This window comes from Vombatus ursinus, unplaced genomic scaffold (genome assembly GCF_900497805.2).
Source record: "Vombatus ursinus unplaced genomic scaffold, bare-nosed wombat genome assembly UNPS02014868.1, whole genome shotgun sequence".
Taxonomy (NCBI): Eukaryota; Metazoa; Chordata; class Mammalia; order Diprotodontia; family Vombatidae; genus Vombatus; species Vombatus ursinus.
In genome coordinates, this window is record NW_020954646.1 from 59420 (window position 1) to 79199 (window position 19780).

At 45.3% G+C, this 19780-nt stretch overlaps 1 protein-coding gene across 1 annotated transcript; it reads left to right on the forward strand.

Annotated features, from left to right (window-relative positions):
• LOC114028037 (zinc finger protein OZF-like) lies at positions 1-11759 on the forward strand. Its single transcript, XM_027842228.1, has 4 exons — positions 1-70; positions 7206-7332; positions 7894-7989; positions 10241-11759. The coding sequence occupies exons 1-4, from the start codon at positions 65-67 to the stop codon at positions 11692-11694; spliced, it is 1683 nt and encodes a 560-aa protein (XP_027698029.1). The 5' UTR covers positions 1-64; the 3' UTR covers positions 11695-11759.
• Positions 11760-19780: the final 8021 nt, after the last annotated feature.

Below are 19780 nucleotides of genomic sequence, written 5' to 3' on the forward strand. Positions count from 1 at the left end.
AGACTGAGCATGCGCAGAGGCTGACCAGCAAACCTTGGAAGGCGCCCTCTGTCGGGTCCCTAGGATGGAGGTGAGACTGAGCATGCGCAGCATCTGGCGCGCGGTTATTGAGGGGGCCCTCTGGGGGAGGGGGGGTCTGTTGAGAGGCTGGAAGGAGGCGTGGGTTGAGGGCGGGGCGGGAGGTGAAAGCACCTACTGTGTGCCAGGCACTGTGCCAGGTGCTGGGGATACGAGAGAGGAGCTGCCCTCGAGGAGCCCACAACCCAGTGGGGGGGAGACGGTCCGTGGGGGAGGGGCGAGTAGACCCGAGGAGGTGTGAGTTACAGAGGTGACGTCATGCGCAGGGGCAAGAGCTTCTGGGGATCAGGGAGGGGGTGAGGAGAATGGGGGTGGCCTGCAACAGACTGCCCCTCCCCGACCCCCCCATGCACCCGTGCCCACCAGGCGTCCTTGCCTGTGTCTCTTCCCCTCTTTCCTCCCTCCTTGTCTCTCCCATCTGATCTAGACATGGCCTCTTCCCAGGCCTCATCCTCTCTGACCCCCCCACAGCTGGTCACCCTCTCCTGATACTGGCCCCAGATTTTGGGGACTCTGCTCTCTCCGCCCTATCTTAGTTCCCTTGGCTGGATCTTGGTCCAGGGCACCCCTCTGGGCGGTGGCCAGGGCCCCGTCCTGGGCCCTCTTCTCTTCTGGGATCAGCTCCCATGGGTTCAGTTCTGTTCTCTCACTCCCTGCACCTCTCTGGGCCTCGGGCTCCTTATCTGTCCCCTGGAGAAAAGAATAGCATCGTCCTTCCAGGGGTGTTGTGAGGCTCACAAGAAAGATGCCCAGTGCTTTGTGAACCTTCAGGTGCCAGGTGGATGTCATCATCATCGTTGTCAACATGGTATTGTTGTCCCGACTCCTGTCCCGCCGTGGCCCCGTCTCTCCATCTGTGCCTTCTTCCTGCCCTGACTTTTTGTCCCCTGCCGTGTCCAGACAGGGACTCCTCAGGGGTCGCACTCAGCCCGTGACCTCGGTGGCAGGAGTGAGGAGCGTGTTTGATCCCGAGGCCTCTGCATTCCTGCTTGGTCATTGCATTGATCAGAGTTCTAAAGGCTCTCAGAGTTGTCTTTACCCTAGTGGTGTTATTGCATAAGCTGTGCTCCTGGCACACAGTAGGCTGTCTTTACTCTGCATTAGGTCTGCCCAGGGTTCTTTCAAACCATCTGCTTTATCTTTTCTTACAACCCAATATTCCATCACTTTCATAGACTTGTAACTTGGTCAGCCATTCCCCTAATGGTGGGCACCCCCTTCCTTTCCTATTCTTTGCCGCTACAAAAAGAGCTGCCACAACTCTCTTTGTACATTTGAGTCCTTTTCTCTCTGGTCTTTATTGAGTACAGATCTGGTAATGGTATCTCTGGACCAAAGAGCATGAAGTGTTTAATAGCTTTTTGGGCATAGTCCCTAATTGCTTTCCAGAATGGCTTGATCAGTTCGTAACTCCACCGACATCCCATTGATGTACCTACAGCCCCTCTAATGTTTGCCATTTCCCTTTTTTTGTTAGCTTTGCTAGTTTGATGAATGAGAGGTAGAACTTCAGATTTGTTGCAATTCATATTGCTGTAATTAGCAAATTATACCGTTTTTCATATGGCTGTTGACAGTTTGGATTTCTTCCTCTGAAAAGTACTCACTTACATTCTTTGGTCATTCATCAACTGAGTGATGGCTGTTATTCTTATAAGTTTGAATCAGTTCCCTATATTTCTTAGATATGAGATTTATCAGAGAAATTTGCTATAAAGAAGTTTTCCCATTTACCTCCTTCTGTTCTAATTTTAGATGCATTGGTTATTTTTGTGCAAAAAATTTAATTTTAGATAATCAAATTTATTTATTTTGCCCCTTGTGATCTTCTCTGGCTCTTTTTTGCTGGTGAATCCTTCCCCTATCCTTAGATCTGATAGTAATTTCTTTTTTGGGGGCGGAGGGTTAGGCAATTGGGGTTAAGTGACTTGCCCAAGGTCACACAGCTAGTAAGTGTCAAGTGTCTGAGGTCAGATTTGAACTCAGATCCTCCTGACTCCAAAGCTGGAGCTTTGTCCTCTGCACCACTTAGCTGCCCCCCGATGGTAATTTCTTCCTTTCTCCTCTAATTTGTTTATGATGTCAACTTTTACGTCTGTCTCATGGATCCATTTTGAGCTTACCTTGTGATGTGAGATGTACCACACTACTTTCCAGTTTTCCCTTCAATTTTTGTAGAGTAGTGAGTTTTTGCCCCAATAAGTGGGATCTTTGGGGTTATACAATACAAGGCTGCTGTGTAAGGGCCAGCTAGGAGGCACAGTGGACCTGACACATTCAGGAAGACTCGTCTTCCTGAGTTCAATTCTGGTCTCACATGCTTACTAGTTGTGTGACCCTGGGCAAGTCACTTCACCCTGTTTGCCTCAGTTCCTCATCTGTAAACTGGCAGATCGCTTCAGTATCTTTGTCAAGAAAACCTCAAACGGGGTCACAAAGAGTTAGATGTGACTCGAGTAACTGAACAACAGGTGACTGTGCCCATTAGCTTCAATATATTCTGGACCTAATCTGTTCCACTAATCAACTTATTTGTACCGAAATCAATCTATACTAAATTGTTTTTTATGATACAACTTTGTAGTATAGTTTGTGATCTGGTTCTGTTAGATGTCCCCCTTCCGTTTTTTTACCCCTATTTTTCTTTTGAGATTCTTTACCTTTTATTCCTTTGGATGAATTTTTTTTTTGTTATTTTTTCCTAGCTCTATAAAGTAATCCTTTTTTGGTTTGATTGGTGTGATGCTGAATGAGCAAATTAATTTAGAGCATTGTCATTTTTATTATATTAGCTCAGCTTTCTCCTAAGCAATTAATATTTCTCCATAGTTCTTTTTATTTGTATAAAGAGTACTTTGTAGTTTTATTTATATAGTTTCTCTGAGTGTCTTGGCAGGTGGGCTGAAGTATTAACTTCTTTTTCTTTAATTGGAATTACTCTTTCTGCTAGATTTTGTTGGCAATATACAGAATTGCTGATGATTTGTGTAAGCTTAATTTCTATCCTGTAACTCTGCTGAAGTTCCTTGTTTTTGGTTTTTTGGTCGATTCTTTAGGGTTCTCTAAGTTAATCATCATATCATCTGCAAGAAGTAATGATTTTGTTTCCTCTTTGTATATGCAAATTTCTTTTTCGTGTTTTATCATTAAAACTGGTTTTTTTTTTTAGCACTTATTTAGAATAGTAACAGTGCTAATTGATATCCTAGCTTTACTCCTATTTTATTGCAAAGGCTTCTACTTTAGTTTATTATTTTTACAGATAATGTTGACTCTAGATTTTATATAGATATTACTTGGCATATTAAGGAAAGATCTGTTTAAGCTTATGCTCATCCCTGCCCCCAAAGTTTTTTTCTTGTGGAATTTTTTTTTTTTTTTTTTTGCTCATCTTCCAGCACACTTAGAATTCAGACTGATGTCGGGGCTAGACTTTGCATGCTTTTGGAGAGAATGTCTGGTCTGGCTCTGCTGATGTTTTGGGGGGGAATATTGAGTATTAGGGTATTTCAGGAGCTCGAGGACAGTTCAGGCCAAGTACCTGCAGTCTTTCATCGTTCCCAGATTGGACCGATTCAGGGCCAAATGTGATTGCTGTTGCCTCAGTTTGAACTCTGCGTGTTCCTGGCCAGGGTTTGACTCTGAGAAACAAACCTGTGGGCTCGCCACATTGGCAGTGCCAGTAGACTGCTTTACCGCATCCACCGTCAGCCAGCGATTCGGGAAGCTTCTGCTCTCTCAGACTCACCGAACCGCAGGCTTGGGTCTTAGATTCCTGTCCTGGCTATTCTGCTGTAGGTTTCAGATTAGAAACAGGACCTGGGACCCCGCTCCAGTGTCGCTCTTGAATCTGCTCCTTACTTGGCATCCAGCCTCGGGCCTGTGATTGCTCCTTCCCCTGGAATTCCACCTGTAGGCTCGGGTCTCATCTTTAGTTAGGCCTGGTCTGTGACCCGGCCCTGGCTAGTGAGCGGCAGAGCTGCCCGGTTTGCAATTCTTCTTGCCCTCTGGACAAATCGAGGTCTCTTCCGTGCTGGACCCTGGGACCTGTTTTTGCCTTGGTGTGTAATCCCTCCCTGCACTGAAATGCCCAGGGCATCATGGCCAGGAATGACCATGTCCCATCCCCAGTGTTGGCAAACCCTTTCTCTGACTGAGTCCACTGCAGGTTTATGTTACGCACCTCCACTGGGCCCTCACTGCTGCCAGGCAATCCTGCTGTACCTCCCTCATCAACTCACCACCCCCTTCCGTAGGGGCTCTTCCAGCCTTCTCATCCCACCTCCACCCTCCCATGGCCCCCCTTCCCCACCTTCTCAGCTGTGATCTTTGCCTCATGTTTTACGGGAAGAAACGAGGCTATGCACCGGGAGCCCCCTCTTCTCCTTTCCTTTCCCTCATTGCATCACTCAGATGCCTTCTGCACACCTTCCTTCACCCCATCTCATGTGGCCAGGCAGCCTCACTTCTTTCTATGACCAGACTCTCTACTTGATGTCCCATTCCATCTCATCTTCTCCGGCAGATTGCCCCTTCTGTCATCCTCACTTTGTCTCATCTCTTCAATTTCTCCGTCTACTGGCTCCTTTCCCACTGCCTAGAAACATGCCCGTGTCTCCGCCATGCTCAGAAAATTCTCTCGTTTAACACTTCTGTCCCTACTGTTGTCCTATGTCTTTTGCCCTTTGTAGCTGAACTCCTTGGAAAGTCCATCGACAATATGTGCCTCCACTTTCTCTCCTCTCGTTCTCTTCTTAACCCCCTATAACCCAGCTTTTCGCCTCATAGTTCCTCCAAAGCTACCAATGATCTCTTAATTGCCAAATCCAGTCCTCGTTCTCCTTGACCTCTCTGCAGCCTTGGACACTGTTGGTCACCCTTTCTTCCTGGATAGTCTCTTCTCTCTAGGTTTTTGGGATGCTGCTATCTCCTAGTTCTCTTACCTGTCCGACCGCTCCTCAGTCTCCTTTGATACATCCACTTCCAGATCATACCCTCTAATCATCCATGTTCTGCAAGGAACTGTCCTGGGTCCTCCTCTCCCTCTGTACTGCTTCATTTGGTGACCTCACCATCTCCCATGGCGTTAGTTACCATCTCTAAGCTGAGCATTCTCAAGTCTACCTATCCTGCATCTCCAACTGCCTTTTAAACTGTTGTTATCTTTCTCCCTAATGCCCCCCATCTGCCCTTTTACTGTGAAGGATAACACCATCCTTCCAGGCCCTCAGGCACCCAATTTACGAGCCATCCTGGACCCCTCACTATCTCACCTCCCATTGCCAATCTGTTGCCAAGGTCTAGCAGTTTTACCTTTGCAATATCTCTCTGACACTGCTCTCAGAGGGCCTGTCACGGCCCTCATCAGCTCACGCCTGGACTGTTACAATAGACTGCTGGGGGCTCTGCCTGCTTTAGGTCTCTTCCCACTTCAGTCCATCTTCCCTTCAGCCATTAGATCGTTTTCTTAAAGTGTTAAGTCTGACCATGTCATCCTGTCCTCAGTAAACTCTAGTGGTTCCCTCCGGCGTCCAGCATCACATACAAAGTGCTGTGCTTGGCATTCACCGCCCTGTCTAACCCGCTCCCCTCCCACCTTTCCTGGCTTCTTCTATTGAGCTCTCTTCCACACGATGGAAATGTAGCAAAGCTCTTCTTTCCATAGGTCCCTACATACTGACCATCACCCATGTCTTCGATGTTCTGTCCCATTGCCTCAGCCCTTTTTTTCTGGTGTTCTTGAAGTCTTAGCTCAGATCCCACCTTCTGCAGGTGGCCTTTCTTGGTCCCCTCCTACTGCAAGTCCCTTCCCACTTACAGGTTATCTTGTACCGACCCTGGAGATCATTTGTTAGTACTTAAGAAAGGCACAAAGCTGTCTTTGCTCTCGAGGATCTCACAGTCTAATATAGTTGCAATAAGAAGGCAACTATATATATACATGGGGCAGCTAGGTGGTACGGTGCCAGGCCTAGAGTCAGGAAGACTCATCTTCATGAGTTCAAATCTGGCCTCAGACACTTAGTAGCTGTGTGACCTGGACAAGTCACTTGACCCTGTTTGCCTTAGTTTCCTCATCTGTAAATTGGGTTGGAGAAGGAAATGGAAAACCACTCCAGTGTTTTTGCCAAGAAAACCCCAAATGGAGTCATGAAGAGTCAGACGTGACTGAAACAATATATACATACAAGATATTTTTTAGGATAAACAGGAAATAATTAGCAGAGAGAAGGTACTAGAATGAAGAGGTGCTGGGAAAGTTTTCCTCTAGAAGGGGGGATTTTAGCCAGGACTTGAAGACAGGAGATAGAGATGATGAGAGAGAGAGCACTCCACGCGTGAGAGACACGGATGAAAATGCCTGGAGTTCTTGTCTTGTGGGAGGAACAGCGTGGAGGCTAGTGTCACTGAATCATAGAGTAGAGAGAGTGTAGTAGTTGAGGAGAGTGGGCAGGTTGGAGGGGTGCAGCGTATGGAAGGCATTGAATGCTAGCAAGAGGCTTTTCTATTGGATCTTAGAGGCGATAGGGAACCACTGCTCCCCACTGAATAGGGAGCCAGAGTGACCGACTCAGACTTATACTTTAGGAAGATCCCTTTGATGTTTGAGTGGAGGATGGGTTAGAGTGGGGAGAGACCGGAGGCAGATAGGCCAACCAGCAGACGTCCAGATGGGAAGCGATAGGATGGTGGGATGTCCGGACAATGGGGGGACACATACAAGAGAAGTTAAGAAGGAAAAATCAACAGACCTTGGCAGTAGATTGGAGGGAAGGGCTGGTGAGGGAGAGGAAGTAGAGGAGGGCACCCAGGTTATGAGCTGGGGTGACTGGGAGAATGGGGGGCCCTCAGCAACAACAGAGAAAGTAGGAAGAGGGGCGGGCTTGGTGGGAAAGACTAGGCAATGAGTTCAGTTTGGGATGGACCTTCATCATTTCCTCCTTGTCCTTTTTCTTCCTTTTACTTCTTCCATTACATTCTCTGATGGTCATCAGTGAAGAGTCAACAGAGACTCAATGCTTTGGGAATATCTCCCTGTAGCTTTATACCTGATCAGCATCTTGGGTTTCCTGGGGAATGTGAGAGGCGCGATCCTTGGCTGAGCAGGGATTTGTCTGATGTTTCAGCACCCGGTGACATTCAGGGACGTGGCCGTGGACTTCTCCCTGGAGGAATGGAGACGCCTGAGCCCGGCCCAGAGGGCCCTGTACAGGGACGTGATGCTGGAGAACTATGAGAACCTGGTCTCCGTGGGTAAGCAGGGCCACCCCTGACTCCCTTCTGTCAGCCTCCTGAGGTCTAAAGGGCTGCCCTGAGATTTTCTTTAATATGCAGAAACACTCACAAATATATGTTGGGGGGAGGGAGGGAGGAGTCCAGAATCCAGTAGAGCCTGAATATGAATGTTTTTGCTCCTCTTTCCTGGGTTCCAAGTCTTTCCTTTGTCTGAGGGGAAGCCTCATCTTTTCCTTGGGCTGGCCCTGAGGCTCTGGCTTCCCCCTCTGGCGGCCTTTCCCTTAAGTTCGAGATTCTTTGTAAAGTCATGAGACAAATACCTAGAGAACTACTAAGGTCCTGCCCTCTTGGCAGGCCTTGGGTCACTAATAATCTGTTTGAGCCCAAATCAGATGAGTAACATGCTCTTGAATTTGAGTGAAATGCAGCACAGACTATCTTTCAGAGGTTCTCTTACAAAACATCATCCTCTGTGCCTGCTTGTGCCTCCTTTTCTCTGAAGAAGGTGGAAGGGGCCTGGCCTGGACTCTGAGATGGCTTTGTATCCCAGTCCTCTCTCCTCTCTCTCCGCATGATCAGGGCTTCCCGTGTCCAAACCCGCCGTGATCGCCCTGTTGGAGAGAGGAGAAGTGCCATGGATGCCCGAGGCAGGAGCCCCCAGAGGCCCCTGCCCAGGTGAGTGGGTGACAGGTGGGCTGAGGGAAGCCACCGGAAGCAGGTGAGCGGCTGGTCTCGGGTGGTGGGAGCGGGCATAGGGGGGTTGGCACTTTGAGATATTGGTCTGAGAGTTCTCCTGGAAGCCCCGAGGCATTTGGGGAAGACCTTGACCCACGTGGCACAAGCTTCCTTCCTTATATGGCCCATCATTATCTTGGACAAAACAGCCTCTGGTCCATGTGGAAGCGTTTCCTGGTTCTGTGAGTTGTGCTGGGGTGCTTTAAAATCTTTCTTCCATCTGCCTCCCTTCAGTTGTCTCACCGTATGTCTGAAAACTTCATTTTCTTTGGGTTTTGGGAAGCACAATATCATTTCATTATAATTTGATATTTTATGCCTTCTTCTTCTGTTTTATAATTTTATTTTTTAAATTAAAGAGCATTTTTTCTTCCCGTCTTCACACCTTAACCCAGATTGGAAAAACACAAGGGAAACAACCCTTGTTACGAATACTGGTAGTCAATCACAAGTTCTCACGTTGTCCCTGGTCAGAAATGCAAGTCGCTTCTGCAAGTAGGGTCCATCAGTGGTCGGGGAGGAGGGCAGCCTTGTTCTGCTCAGAATGCTTGTGTATCAGCACATGTTCCAAATGATTTTCTTGCTGCGTAATTTCGTGACTGGCTTCTTTTGCTTTCCTTTCCATGTCTGCCTGCAGATAATCTGCTCTTCATTGGAATATCAGCATTTTAAAATTTTATTTATTTATTTATTTTTAGTTTTCAGCATTCACATTTACAAGATTTGGAGTTCTAAATCCCCCCCACAACTCCACTTCTCCCCAAGACAGCATGAAATCTGATATAGGATATACACGTATGATCATATTAAACATATTTCCACATTAGTTATGTTGTGAAAGAAGACTCAGAACAAAAGGGAAAAACCATGAGAAAGAAAAAACAAAAAACAATAGCAAAAAAAGGAAAATAGTATGCTTCGATCTACATTCAGACTCCAGAGTTCTTTTTCTGGATGTGGATAGCAGTTTCCATGAGTCTTTTAGAGTTGTCTTGGATCCTTGCATTGCTGAGAAGGGCTAAGTCTGCCAAAGTCGGTCATCACACAATGTTGCTGTTACTGTGTACAAAGTTCTTCTGGTTCTGCTCACTTCACTCAGCATGGGTTCATGCAATTCTTTTCAGCTTTTCTGAAGTCCACCTGCTCACCATTTCTTATGGAAAAATAGCATTCCATTATATTCATATACCACAACTTGTGTAGCCATTTTCCAGTTGATAGGCATCCCCTCAGTTTCCAATTCTTTGCCGCCACAAAAAGATCTGCTATAAGTATTTTTGTACATGTAGGTCCTTTCCCCTTTTTATGATCTCTTTGAGATACAGACGTGGAAGTGGTATTGCTGGATCAAAGGGTATGCACAGTTTGATAGCCCTTTGGGCATAGTTCCAAATTGCTCTCCAGAATGGTTGCATGAGTTCACAACTCCACCAACAATGCATTAGTGTTCCAGTTTCCCCACATCTTCTCCAACATTTATCATTTTCCTGTTTTGTCATATTAGCCAATCTGATAGGTATGATGTGGTACCTCAGAGTTGTTTTAATTTTTATGAAATGTCATTCCCAATGACATCTCTGAGTGCTTCCTCGTCCTGGAATAGAATTGCTTGGCCTGGCTGGTGAGGTTCACCTGGCCCTATCTGCTTCCTTGCCTTTCACTTCACCTCTTTTTTTGGGGGGCCAGGCAATGGGGTTAAGTGACTTGCCCAGGGCCACACAGCTAGTAAGTGTTATGTGTCTGAAGTCAGATTTGAACTCAGGTCTTCCAAAATCTAGGGCTGGTGCTCTATCCACTGTGCCACCTAGCTGCCCCTCATTTCACCTCTTAACAGTTTTCATCTTACTGAGTACATGTAAGGGACCTTTACCCTTGATGGGAGAGACTTAATGAAGAACTTATCATAAAGCCGTTTCTCTTTACCCAGCAAGAGAAGAATGACTGGTGACACATTTGTATATATTTGAAAAGGTTATGCATTTGTAATTCTTTGCAATTTTGTTATTTATTTTGGACATAACAAACATGAAATAAAATGGACATTTCCATATACATAACTAAATAAAATGAAAACTGTGCATGACACTGAGGATATTTTATTATGTGCATGTTACTGTTCCTTTTAATTGCATATTTATCCTACATCCTTCAAGGCTGTCCTACTTGTCTGACACAGTTTTATTTGTTTCAGATTACCTGAGTTGGGACACTAGGTGTGAAACCAAGGATTCAGTTCTGACTAAGGATATTCACCCAGAAACATTGGCCCAAGAAAGACTGTCAGTGGATAGTAACTGGTATCCCAAAATGGGAGAATCTAAGGAATGGGAAGTTAGGTTAGGGAGACAGGTGGGCCACCAGGAGAGACAGTCCCAACAAATGAGAGTGACTCCCAAAAGAACTTTTAATATGGTGAATGTACCTGAATGTAGCACATTTATTAGACGTTTTAACCTGAGCCCACTCCTTTTTCCACAATGGAGAGGTGACATGGAAGAAAGATTCTGTAAGTACAATACACTTGGAAAGAAAGCCTTTGGCAAGAGATTAAATCTTAATGTACAGCAGAAAGTTCATAGTGGAGAAAACCCCTTTGAATGTGATGTATGTTGGAAAACCTTCAGGAATGGGGAAACACTTAGTAAACATCAGAGAACTCATACTGGAGTGAAATTGTTTGAATTTAATAGATGTGAAAAAGGCTTCAGTAAAGAGGTGATGCTTATTGGACATCAGAAATCTTCTAGAGTAAAACCCTTTGAATGTAGTGAATGTGGGAAAGCCTTCCGTGGGAAGGCTTACCTTATTATCCATGAGAGAACTCACACTGGAATGAAACCCTTTGAATGTGATAAATGTGGGAAAGCCTTCATTCGGAAGGAATATCTTATTAGCCATCAGAGAACTCACAGTGGAGTGAAACCCTTTGAATGTAATGAATGTGGAAAAGCCTATAGTCAGAAGGGAAACCTTATAAGCCATCAGAGAATTCACACTGGAGTGAAACCATTTGAATGTAATGAATGTGGAAAAGCCTTCAATCAGAAGGGCTACCTTATTAGCCATCAGAGAACTCATTCTGGACTGAAACCCTTTGAATGTAAAGAATGTGGGAAAGCCTTCACTGCTAAGAGAACCCTTATTAGCCATCAGAGAATTCATACTGGAGTGAAACCTTTTGGATGTAATGAATGTGGCAAAGCCTTTAGTGAGAGGGGTACCCTAATTAGCCATCAGAGAACTCATACTGGAGTGAAACCTTTTGAGTGTAATGAATGTGGAAAAGCCTTCCTTCGCAAGGGTCACCTTAATAGCCATCAGAGGACTCACACAGGAGTGAAACCTTTTGAGTGTAATGAATGTGGAAAAGCCTTCAGTCAGAAGGGACACCTCATCAGCCATCAGAGAATTCATACTGGAATGAAACCCTTTGGATGTAATGAATGTGGGAAAGCTTTCAGACAGTGGGGAACTCTTAGTAATCATCAGCGAACTCATACTGCAATTAAAACTTTTATATGTAATAAATGTGGGAAAACTTTCAGTGAGAGGAGCACTCTTACACAGCATCAAAAAACTCACAGTAGAGTGAATGAAATGAATGTGGGCACACATTTGGCTAGAGAGAAAAACTTTCTAATATAAGAGGATTCATACTGAGGGAAAACTTTTGCAAGGAAATATGAATACATAATTATTTAAATGTAATAAATGAGTAAGAATGAAAGTCATTTTTGTAGTTTCTTGAGTGAAAATGTATAACAGTAACTTTCAGAAGCAGGGTGGTTCTCTTTCCTTTCCCGTCAGCTTTTGAACTCTTCTGGGCATGTTTTTGAGTGATGACATTGTTGCTATTTTCGTGGCGTGTGCATTCCTACTCCGCTTTCGTTATTCTGCATCATTTCAGGTAAACGACAGCAGGAAGGAGGAACAGGAAATCCCAGCCTGAGGCAAATTTGACCACAGAATTATCCCTGAGACTTGATTGGATGAAACCCCCGGCAGACACTTGGCTCTGGATGTGAATAACTTAAGAGAAGCAGAGTGGGTGAAAAGGGGGCTGTGGCAGCATTGGTCACTTGAGTGTACTCATGTGAGGGAACTCCAGAAGCTGGGTGGGGAAACAGTGGAGAATGTTCAGGTGATGGTCACAGGAAAGGTGAAACACGAACAGTTTTGTCCTGAGAGCCCACCTGGCCAGCAAAAGGAAAGAGATGAGTGGGTTGAGGGAACAAATCTCCATCCTGACAGAGAGAGAGTGAATGAAGGAATAAAATGATTCCAAGATTTATCAAGTGCTTATTGTGTGCCAAGCACTGTAGTAAGTGCTTGGGAACAAAGTAAAAGGGAAATTCCATGCCACAGGGGAGCCAACACATAAAGGAGGGTGGAGCTGATGGGGGGGACGTCAGTGACTGCTTGTCTAAATACAGTGTTAAGAGCTGGGTAGCGGGCAAGGCCCTGTGGTAGTTAGAGGCACCGTCCATACAGATGGCAGTGCCTGGTGGTCTGGTGGGCATAGTGTCATCTCAGTTTCAGAGGTTGCATTTAGTGTACAGTCATCTGCAGACAAAAAATCGTGCACCAACCCTCCTTCCACTTTAGTCTTGTTTTATAGCTTTTTCAAGTTAAATAATTTTCCATCAGTGTGGTAGCTGACCTTGATGCCATGTTCGTCCTCATCGAAGGAGTCTGAAAACATAGCTGAAAACATCATGCTTAAAAGCGTGGGAAGAAGCACATAGCCCTGCTTCACAACATTGGTGACTGGGAAAGCACGTCCATTGTTCATTATCCAGAAGCAAGCATCCCATCATGAAATTGGCAACCAAATTTTGCCATAATTTTCCATAAGCTCTCATGACTGACAGTATCAAACGCCTTGGTTAGGTTTATGAATTTTGGGTACAGACCTCTGTACTGGTCTTGGCATTTCTCCTAAAGTTGTCAGGCAGCAAACACCATATCACCCATTCCTGAGCCCTTTCTGAAGCCACAGTAGCTCTCAGGTGGATGACCATCTACCAGGTGAAGAATTGGCCTACTAATCAGGACTCTGGCAAGAATCCTGCCAGCAATGACTGAGAGAGAGATCCCCCTATGACTGTCACAGGACAACCCTTTCCTTTATAGAGATGAAAATGGAGGCATCCTTGAATTCCTGGGGGATAACTTCCTCTTGCCATATAATCCAGAAAATTTCAGTCAGCTTTTGTGTGAACAGTGGACCCCCCCACCTTGTAAATCTCAGCTGAAATAGAATCAGCACCAGGTGCTTTGACACATGAGAAGAGCCTAATGACATTAAAAACCTCATCTTCAGTTGGAAATTTGGCTACAGAGAGATTGACTTTAACCTGAGATAAATGGTCAGTGGCTTTAGCATTGATTGATGATGGTCTATGGAAGTGTTCAGCCCATCTCTCTAGGATCCTGTCCTTATCACTGATAAATGTGGCTTCATCAGCACTGAGTAGTTGAGATGCACCATAGGTCTTTGGCCCACAGGTAGCCTTCAAGGCATTATAAAAGTGCTTTGGATTGTTACCATCAGTGTAAAACTGAATTTTTCTGCCTTATTCCTGAGCCAAGAATTCTGCATCTCTCTAAGCTTTGCTTGCACTTTACTTTTGGAATTAAATGCTGCCTCCTTAGAGATGGATGAGCTATCCTTCTCGTAAACCCTGTGGAGTTCTCATTTTTCATTCAGCAGCTTCTGAATTTCCCCACCATTTTTGTCAAACCAATCTTGATGTTTGGGAGTGTTCTGGCCAGACGAGCAAATGCGGTGCTGTACACCAGATCTCTGAAAGCTGCCCACTCCTTTTCTGCTCCATTGTTGCCAACTGGGTGCTGGCTGAGCTTTCCCTTCAAGTCAGCAATGAATTGTTCCTGTTCAGAAGCGCTAATCTGGTAAGTCATCTTGCCTTGGGGCTTTTGTTGAATGCACATATTTTGTGGAGAGAAGTCTGTGATCAATCCAGCTCTCTGTACCACACTCACATTTGTCACTCACATACTGTCTCTTCTTACAATGCCATAGTCTATTAAATGCCGGTGTTTGTTGTGAGAGTACATCCATGAAGTTTTATTGGTTTAGGTAAATGGAAGACAGTATTGGTGATGAGAAGGTCCTGAGATGCACAATCTTCAGCAGTAAATGACTGTTGCTGTTTCCAACTCCATTCCTCCCAAAGACTCTCTACTATTTCTAGTAGTCTGTGCCTACTCTTGTGTTAAAGTCACCCAGAATTATAAGCTTTCCCTCTTTTGGCCCATTGATGATATGAGTCTCCAGGTCTTCATAAAATTTTTCTTTGACCTGATCAGGGTTCATCGTGGTATAAGCACACACACTGATGATGGTGGCATGGTGCTTTCCTGCAAGTTGCAATCCCATTATCATGAGCCTGTCATTCACTCCTTTTGGTAGGCATACAAACTTGTTGACGAGATTAGTTTTGATTGCAAAACCTACGCCAGCTTCATAGTGCTTCCCTTCACTGTGACCACACTAGAAAAATGTGTTATCCAGCTCCAGCTTCAGGAAGCTGGCCTTCATTTGCCAGCCTTGTCTCACTCAGGGCTGCTTTTGGGTGTGATACCAGTTGAGTTCTCTCACAAGAACTAAGATGACCTATGGCCTGGGTCACCAGTGTGCGGGGTTATGACTCCAGCTCTCACTGTATCCACACCTGCTGCTTCATCACTTGCCTGTTGCCACAGGACTTTGAGATAGGTAAAAATAGTAAAATGGTATGGGTGATGGCCTTTGATTCATGCACAAGTCAGAGATAAGTAAGGCCCAGTTGTACGAAGTCACCCACCTCACTCTCTTCCACCGTCATCAATGTCCCATGGCAAGACAAAGTCCAGACCACTGGTGATGGCTTGGGATGCAGTGGATGACCTTGTTGTCCTTGATGGTTTACCAAGCTCTAAGTACTTCACAGCACCTGCTTCAGCTGCCTTCATAGCCATTGGAACAAATTGTTCAAATTTGCCCACTCAGCCAGGGGAAGTCTTCACAGGCTTGGGGTAGACATCCCCATAACTCAAAAACGGGTTTGAGACCTCTGAGTTACCCTCAGCCTGGTTTAGCCTGTCTGCTGGAATGGTTTACTGGGGTGTAGCCAACTGTGCATGCATGCTCCAGCTTCTTGGAGCCACAGGTGAGGATTAGGTGGATCAGGTAGACAGCACCTGTGGAGAGCAGCCCTCACAGCAGAGGTACCAGCCTTCTCGGAACACATCCTACACCCTGCAGGGCATTCTAGGGACTGGTCAGTCCTCTCTTTAGAAACTGGATCTTTTTATATCAATTAAAAGAGGAAAGAAGACACTGAAGGGAACCATCCATTGCAGCAAGTCTTTACATTTGTCCAACACGAGATTACTATAATAATTTACTGCTAGTGTATTGTATGTTTACTCTGTTCCACTGGTCTACCTTTCTGTTTCTTAGCCAGTAACAGATAGTTTTGATAATTACTGTCTTATAATATAGTTTAAGATCTGGTACTGCTAAACCTCCTTCCCTTATGTTTTTTTCCATTAGTTTCTTTGGGGTTCTTGACCTTTTATTTTTCCAAATAAATTTTATTATTTTTTCTAACTCAGTAAAAATAATTTTTTGGTAATTTAGTTGGGATGGCATTGAATAAATAGATTACTTAGGTAAAATTGTCATTCTTATTATATTGGCTTTGCCTACCCATGAACAATTCATAATCTCTTCAATTATTTAAATCTGATTTATTTGTATAAAGAGTTTTTTATAATTATGTTCATGGAATTCCTGAGTCTGATTTAGCAAGTATACGCTCAGGTATTTTATACTGTCCTCAATTATTTTAAATGGAATATCTCTTACTATCTCCTCTTGTAGGAATTTTTGTTAATATATAAAAATACTGATGATTTACGTGGGTTTATTTTATATCCTACTACTTTGCTAAAATTGTTAATTGTTTCAACTAACTTTTTAGTTGAATCTTTAGGATTTTGCAAATATATCATGATGTTGTTTGCAAAAAAGAGATTGTTTATGACCTCATTTCCCATTCTGATTCCTTCAATTTCTTTTTCTTTTCTTATTACTATTGCTAGCATTTCTAAAACAATATTAAATAATATTGGTGACACATAGTATAGTTCCCGTTTATCTCTTTTAATTAAATCTATTTTAGCTTTAATTTAGTCTAAGATTATGATTACCACCCCCTGCTATTTTTTCAATCAGCTAAAACATAATAAATTCTACCCCAGCCCTTTATTTTAACTGTGCGTATCTCTCATTTTTAATTGTTTCTTGTGAACAACATATTGTCAGATTCTGATTTTTAATCCATTCTGCTATCCACTTCCATTTTACAGATGAATTCATCCCATTCACAAAGTTATAATTACTAGCTGTGTATTTCTCTCTAACCTATTTTCCCTCACTATTTCTCCTCCTTGCCCTGTTTACTCTATCTCTCCTCATGCATCTAACTGACTTCTAACCCCTCCCTTGACCTCCTGTTCCTTAATCTACCCACTCCTCTAAGAGACCTTACCTTGTCCTCTCCCCTCACCCTTCAAACACCCCTCCCTTAGGCCCTGTCGCTTTGCCCTCTTACTTCTTCACAGATTTAGAAGACTTTTCTGCCCCTCTAGATATACGTATGTGGTTCCCTGTGTAACCCAGTTTCCATAGGAGTGCGGTGCCAGCCCTGCACCTCCGCCTGCTTCCTCTGTATCAGCTCCTCCTTTCATGCCTCTTCTTTTTACCTCTTCCTATCCAGTTTTATTTTTTAGAATCAGCTGATCACGTTCAGCTCAGGCTTTCTTTCAAACTACCCAAGTAAGGACGACAGTCTGAAGAGTACTGACAACATTTGCACATGTAAGCAGTAGACAGTTTGACTTGATGGGAGTCCCTCATAATTGGTCTTTGATGTTTACCTTATGTCTGTCCTGGATCTTCTATGTCCAATTTTTCCGTGAGTTCTGGTCTTTTTGCCACACAGGCCTGAAGGTCTTTCACTTCATTAAACGTCCATTTTCCCCCCATTCAGGATTATCCACAACTTTTATTTTCGGTGGTGATCTCAGCTCTTTTGCTCTTCGAGAGCGAATCTTCCAAGCCCCCAGTCACACCGTCCCACGCTTGCTCGTGCTCCGTGAGGTCCCTCCTGCAGCTGCGAACTTCAGTTCTCCCCCTGCCCTGGAACCAAACCAGGGACCCTGTTGTCCTGCAAGTGCCCATAGCCAGCGGGGTTCCCACCCCTCTGCTGCTGTACTCCGGGGCACGTGCTTGCTCCTTCTGGCCTGCTGCCACAGCCTGGGGCCGAGTCCGGTCGGCACAGCGGGGCGGGCACTCTGAGCCAGGAGAGGGTCTATCAGTCTGACCCCCACATTGTCCTTAAGGTGACAGTTTGTGCTTGCAGCCTGCCTCCCCAACCCAGATGCCCCAGGGCTTGTTTGGTCATCAGATGCTTGTCCTTCAGTGGGGCCAAACCTCTGCCCTGCAGAGAGTTCCTCTTCCTGAGGTCTTCCCTGACTTTTATTTATTTCTGCCACTCTGTGCTCATTGTGAGGTGATGCTCTTTTCTAGGGGGGGAATTTGGGGAGCCGAGGATTTTCTGACCTACTCCTCCATCTTCCCAGAATCCTCCTGGGCACTTCATTTTCCAAGGTAGGCACAAATCATTAGGAACTCTTTCCATTCATCAAACCTAAATGTATATCTTTCTAATTTCCATCCATTGTTCTCTGTTCTACCGGCTGAGTCTAAGCAGGACAAGTTGGATCCCTCTTCCTAATGACAGCCCGTCAGACACCGGAGGATAGCTCGCATGGCTATGCACCCCTCACCCCCAGGCCCATTCTGACTTCTCGCATCCCTTCAGCCAATGCTTTTTCAACACGGTCTGGTCTCCATTTCCTTCCATCATGGTTCTCCTGTTTTGGACATGCTCCAGTTTGTCAGTACAGTTAGCCCTTCCACATTTTGGGGGTGAGGGGCGTGGTGACCCCATGACTCTGGGGAAATCTGGAAAATTATGTATAAATATCTATAAATCTGTGTAGAATTATTTGGCCCTCCCTCTGCCCCAAAGAAGTCTGAATTACTATGGTACTAAAAGATAAAATATATTGAAGACATACTTTATGCATTTCTGAGTTTCTAAACTTTTTCGGTGTCATCTGCGGCTTCTGCAAAACTCCCCCAAAAGTCCCATTTAATTTCTTATGCCGCCCGATGATACATCAAAACCACGATGTATTGAAACTGTGATGGGGAAAGTCACCACGTGGAAGGGATAACCGTATTCCCCTCAAAGCGTGCCCAGAATGGAACAAAATATTCTGATCAGGTGAGGCGGACGCATCATCTGGCAGAGCCGTCTCTTTTCCGCCTGTGATAAAGGCCCACCGCAACAGCCAACAGTAGAAGTGCTGAAATGCTAGGCTTGGGTCCTCTGCTCAGCCTCAGCCCAGGGGATGGTGGCCAGCCACCTCCTGTTCACCTCGGGCAGCAAACTGTGAGGACGTCAACAGGGGCTGCCCTTCCCCATGACTTGGGCTATCAGTAACATAATGCTTCCGATGCTGCCTGACAAATATGGGAGGGCCATATGGGAAATAATCGTAGGTAGGTAAATGGACAGGCAGCTAGATGGCTCGGTGGACAGAATGTTGGACTTACTTGTAGTCAGGAAGAACCGATTTTAAATCCTACCTCAGGCAAGCTAAGTGAGACCCTGGGCAAGTCAGTTAACTTCTCAGCCTGCTTCCTCATCTGTAAAATAAAGATTAAAACAATCCCCTACCTCACATGGCTGTTGTGAGGATCAAGTTAGTTAACTTACGTAAAGCACTTGGCAGGACTCAATGCTCTACGTATCTGAGTTGTTATTAAATAGGCAGGCGCCCAAACTCAGAACGTCAGGATGAGCCAAGGATGGAGGATCGATTGTCAAAGTGAACAGTTCAGAAGCCCGGGGGAAACCCTGAAATGAACAGGTGGGAGGTACGCTTCCTTCTTTGTGCTCGGTCCTTGGGTGTGTGAGGATGGGGAGGGAACTGACCCTCTCCACAACCTCCACGTGAGAATCAGCAGCATCCGTGGGCTTCCGTCTCCTCTTTTCCAAAGTGAGAATAATGATACATGTACTACCTGCCCATGAAAGTTCAGAGTCAAACCCGGGCCTGTGTTCTCACTGACAGATAATCAGTGCATTCCTGGCACAATTAACCCCAGGTCAGGAGAACTTTCTGGCCCTGGGGCTCCTTCTTGTGTACGTCTGGCTGGACTTGATCCCTGAACCCACCACAAGACTCCAAGCCCCTTCCAAGCTTTCGAGCTGATTGGCTCCCTGATTTGGGAGGTCTGCTGCACATAACCACCCCTCCCATCACCTTCCAGCGCCCCTTTGGAGACCCCCTTTCTCTACACACTTTAGACTGTGAGAACAGTCTGAAAAATATGCAGGACAGAAAAACCAGACTCGGAAATAATACATCAAGGTGAGGCACTTAGAACTGCATGGAAATCACATCTAACTAGTCACAAGATGGGAGGCACATTTAGAACATTCTAAGGGTTCTATCCCAAAGTTCCTCCTCACGCAGATTCGATTTGGTGATTGGCCATTGCCTGGGAGTAGCATGGTGGCTTCCAATGGTCCGGATCAGGACTGACCAGGACTGCCCTCTGTCCTTCCAGGAGTGGCATGGCGGCATC

Bases quoted from the DNA above. Each gene is read 5' to 3' on its own strand.
- LOC114028037 (XM_027842228.1), top strand. The intron at 7,333-7,893 runs GTAAGCAGGGCC...CCGCATGATCAG, and splicing joins TGAGAACCTGGTCTCCGTGG to GGCTTCCCGTGTCCAAACCC. The intron at 7,990-10,240 runs GTGAGTGGGTGA...TATTTGTTTCAG, and splicing joins CCCCAGAGGCCCCTGCCCAG to ATTACCTGAGTTGGGACACT.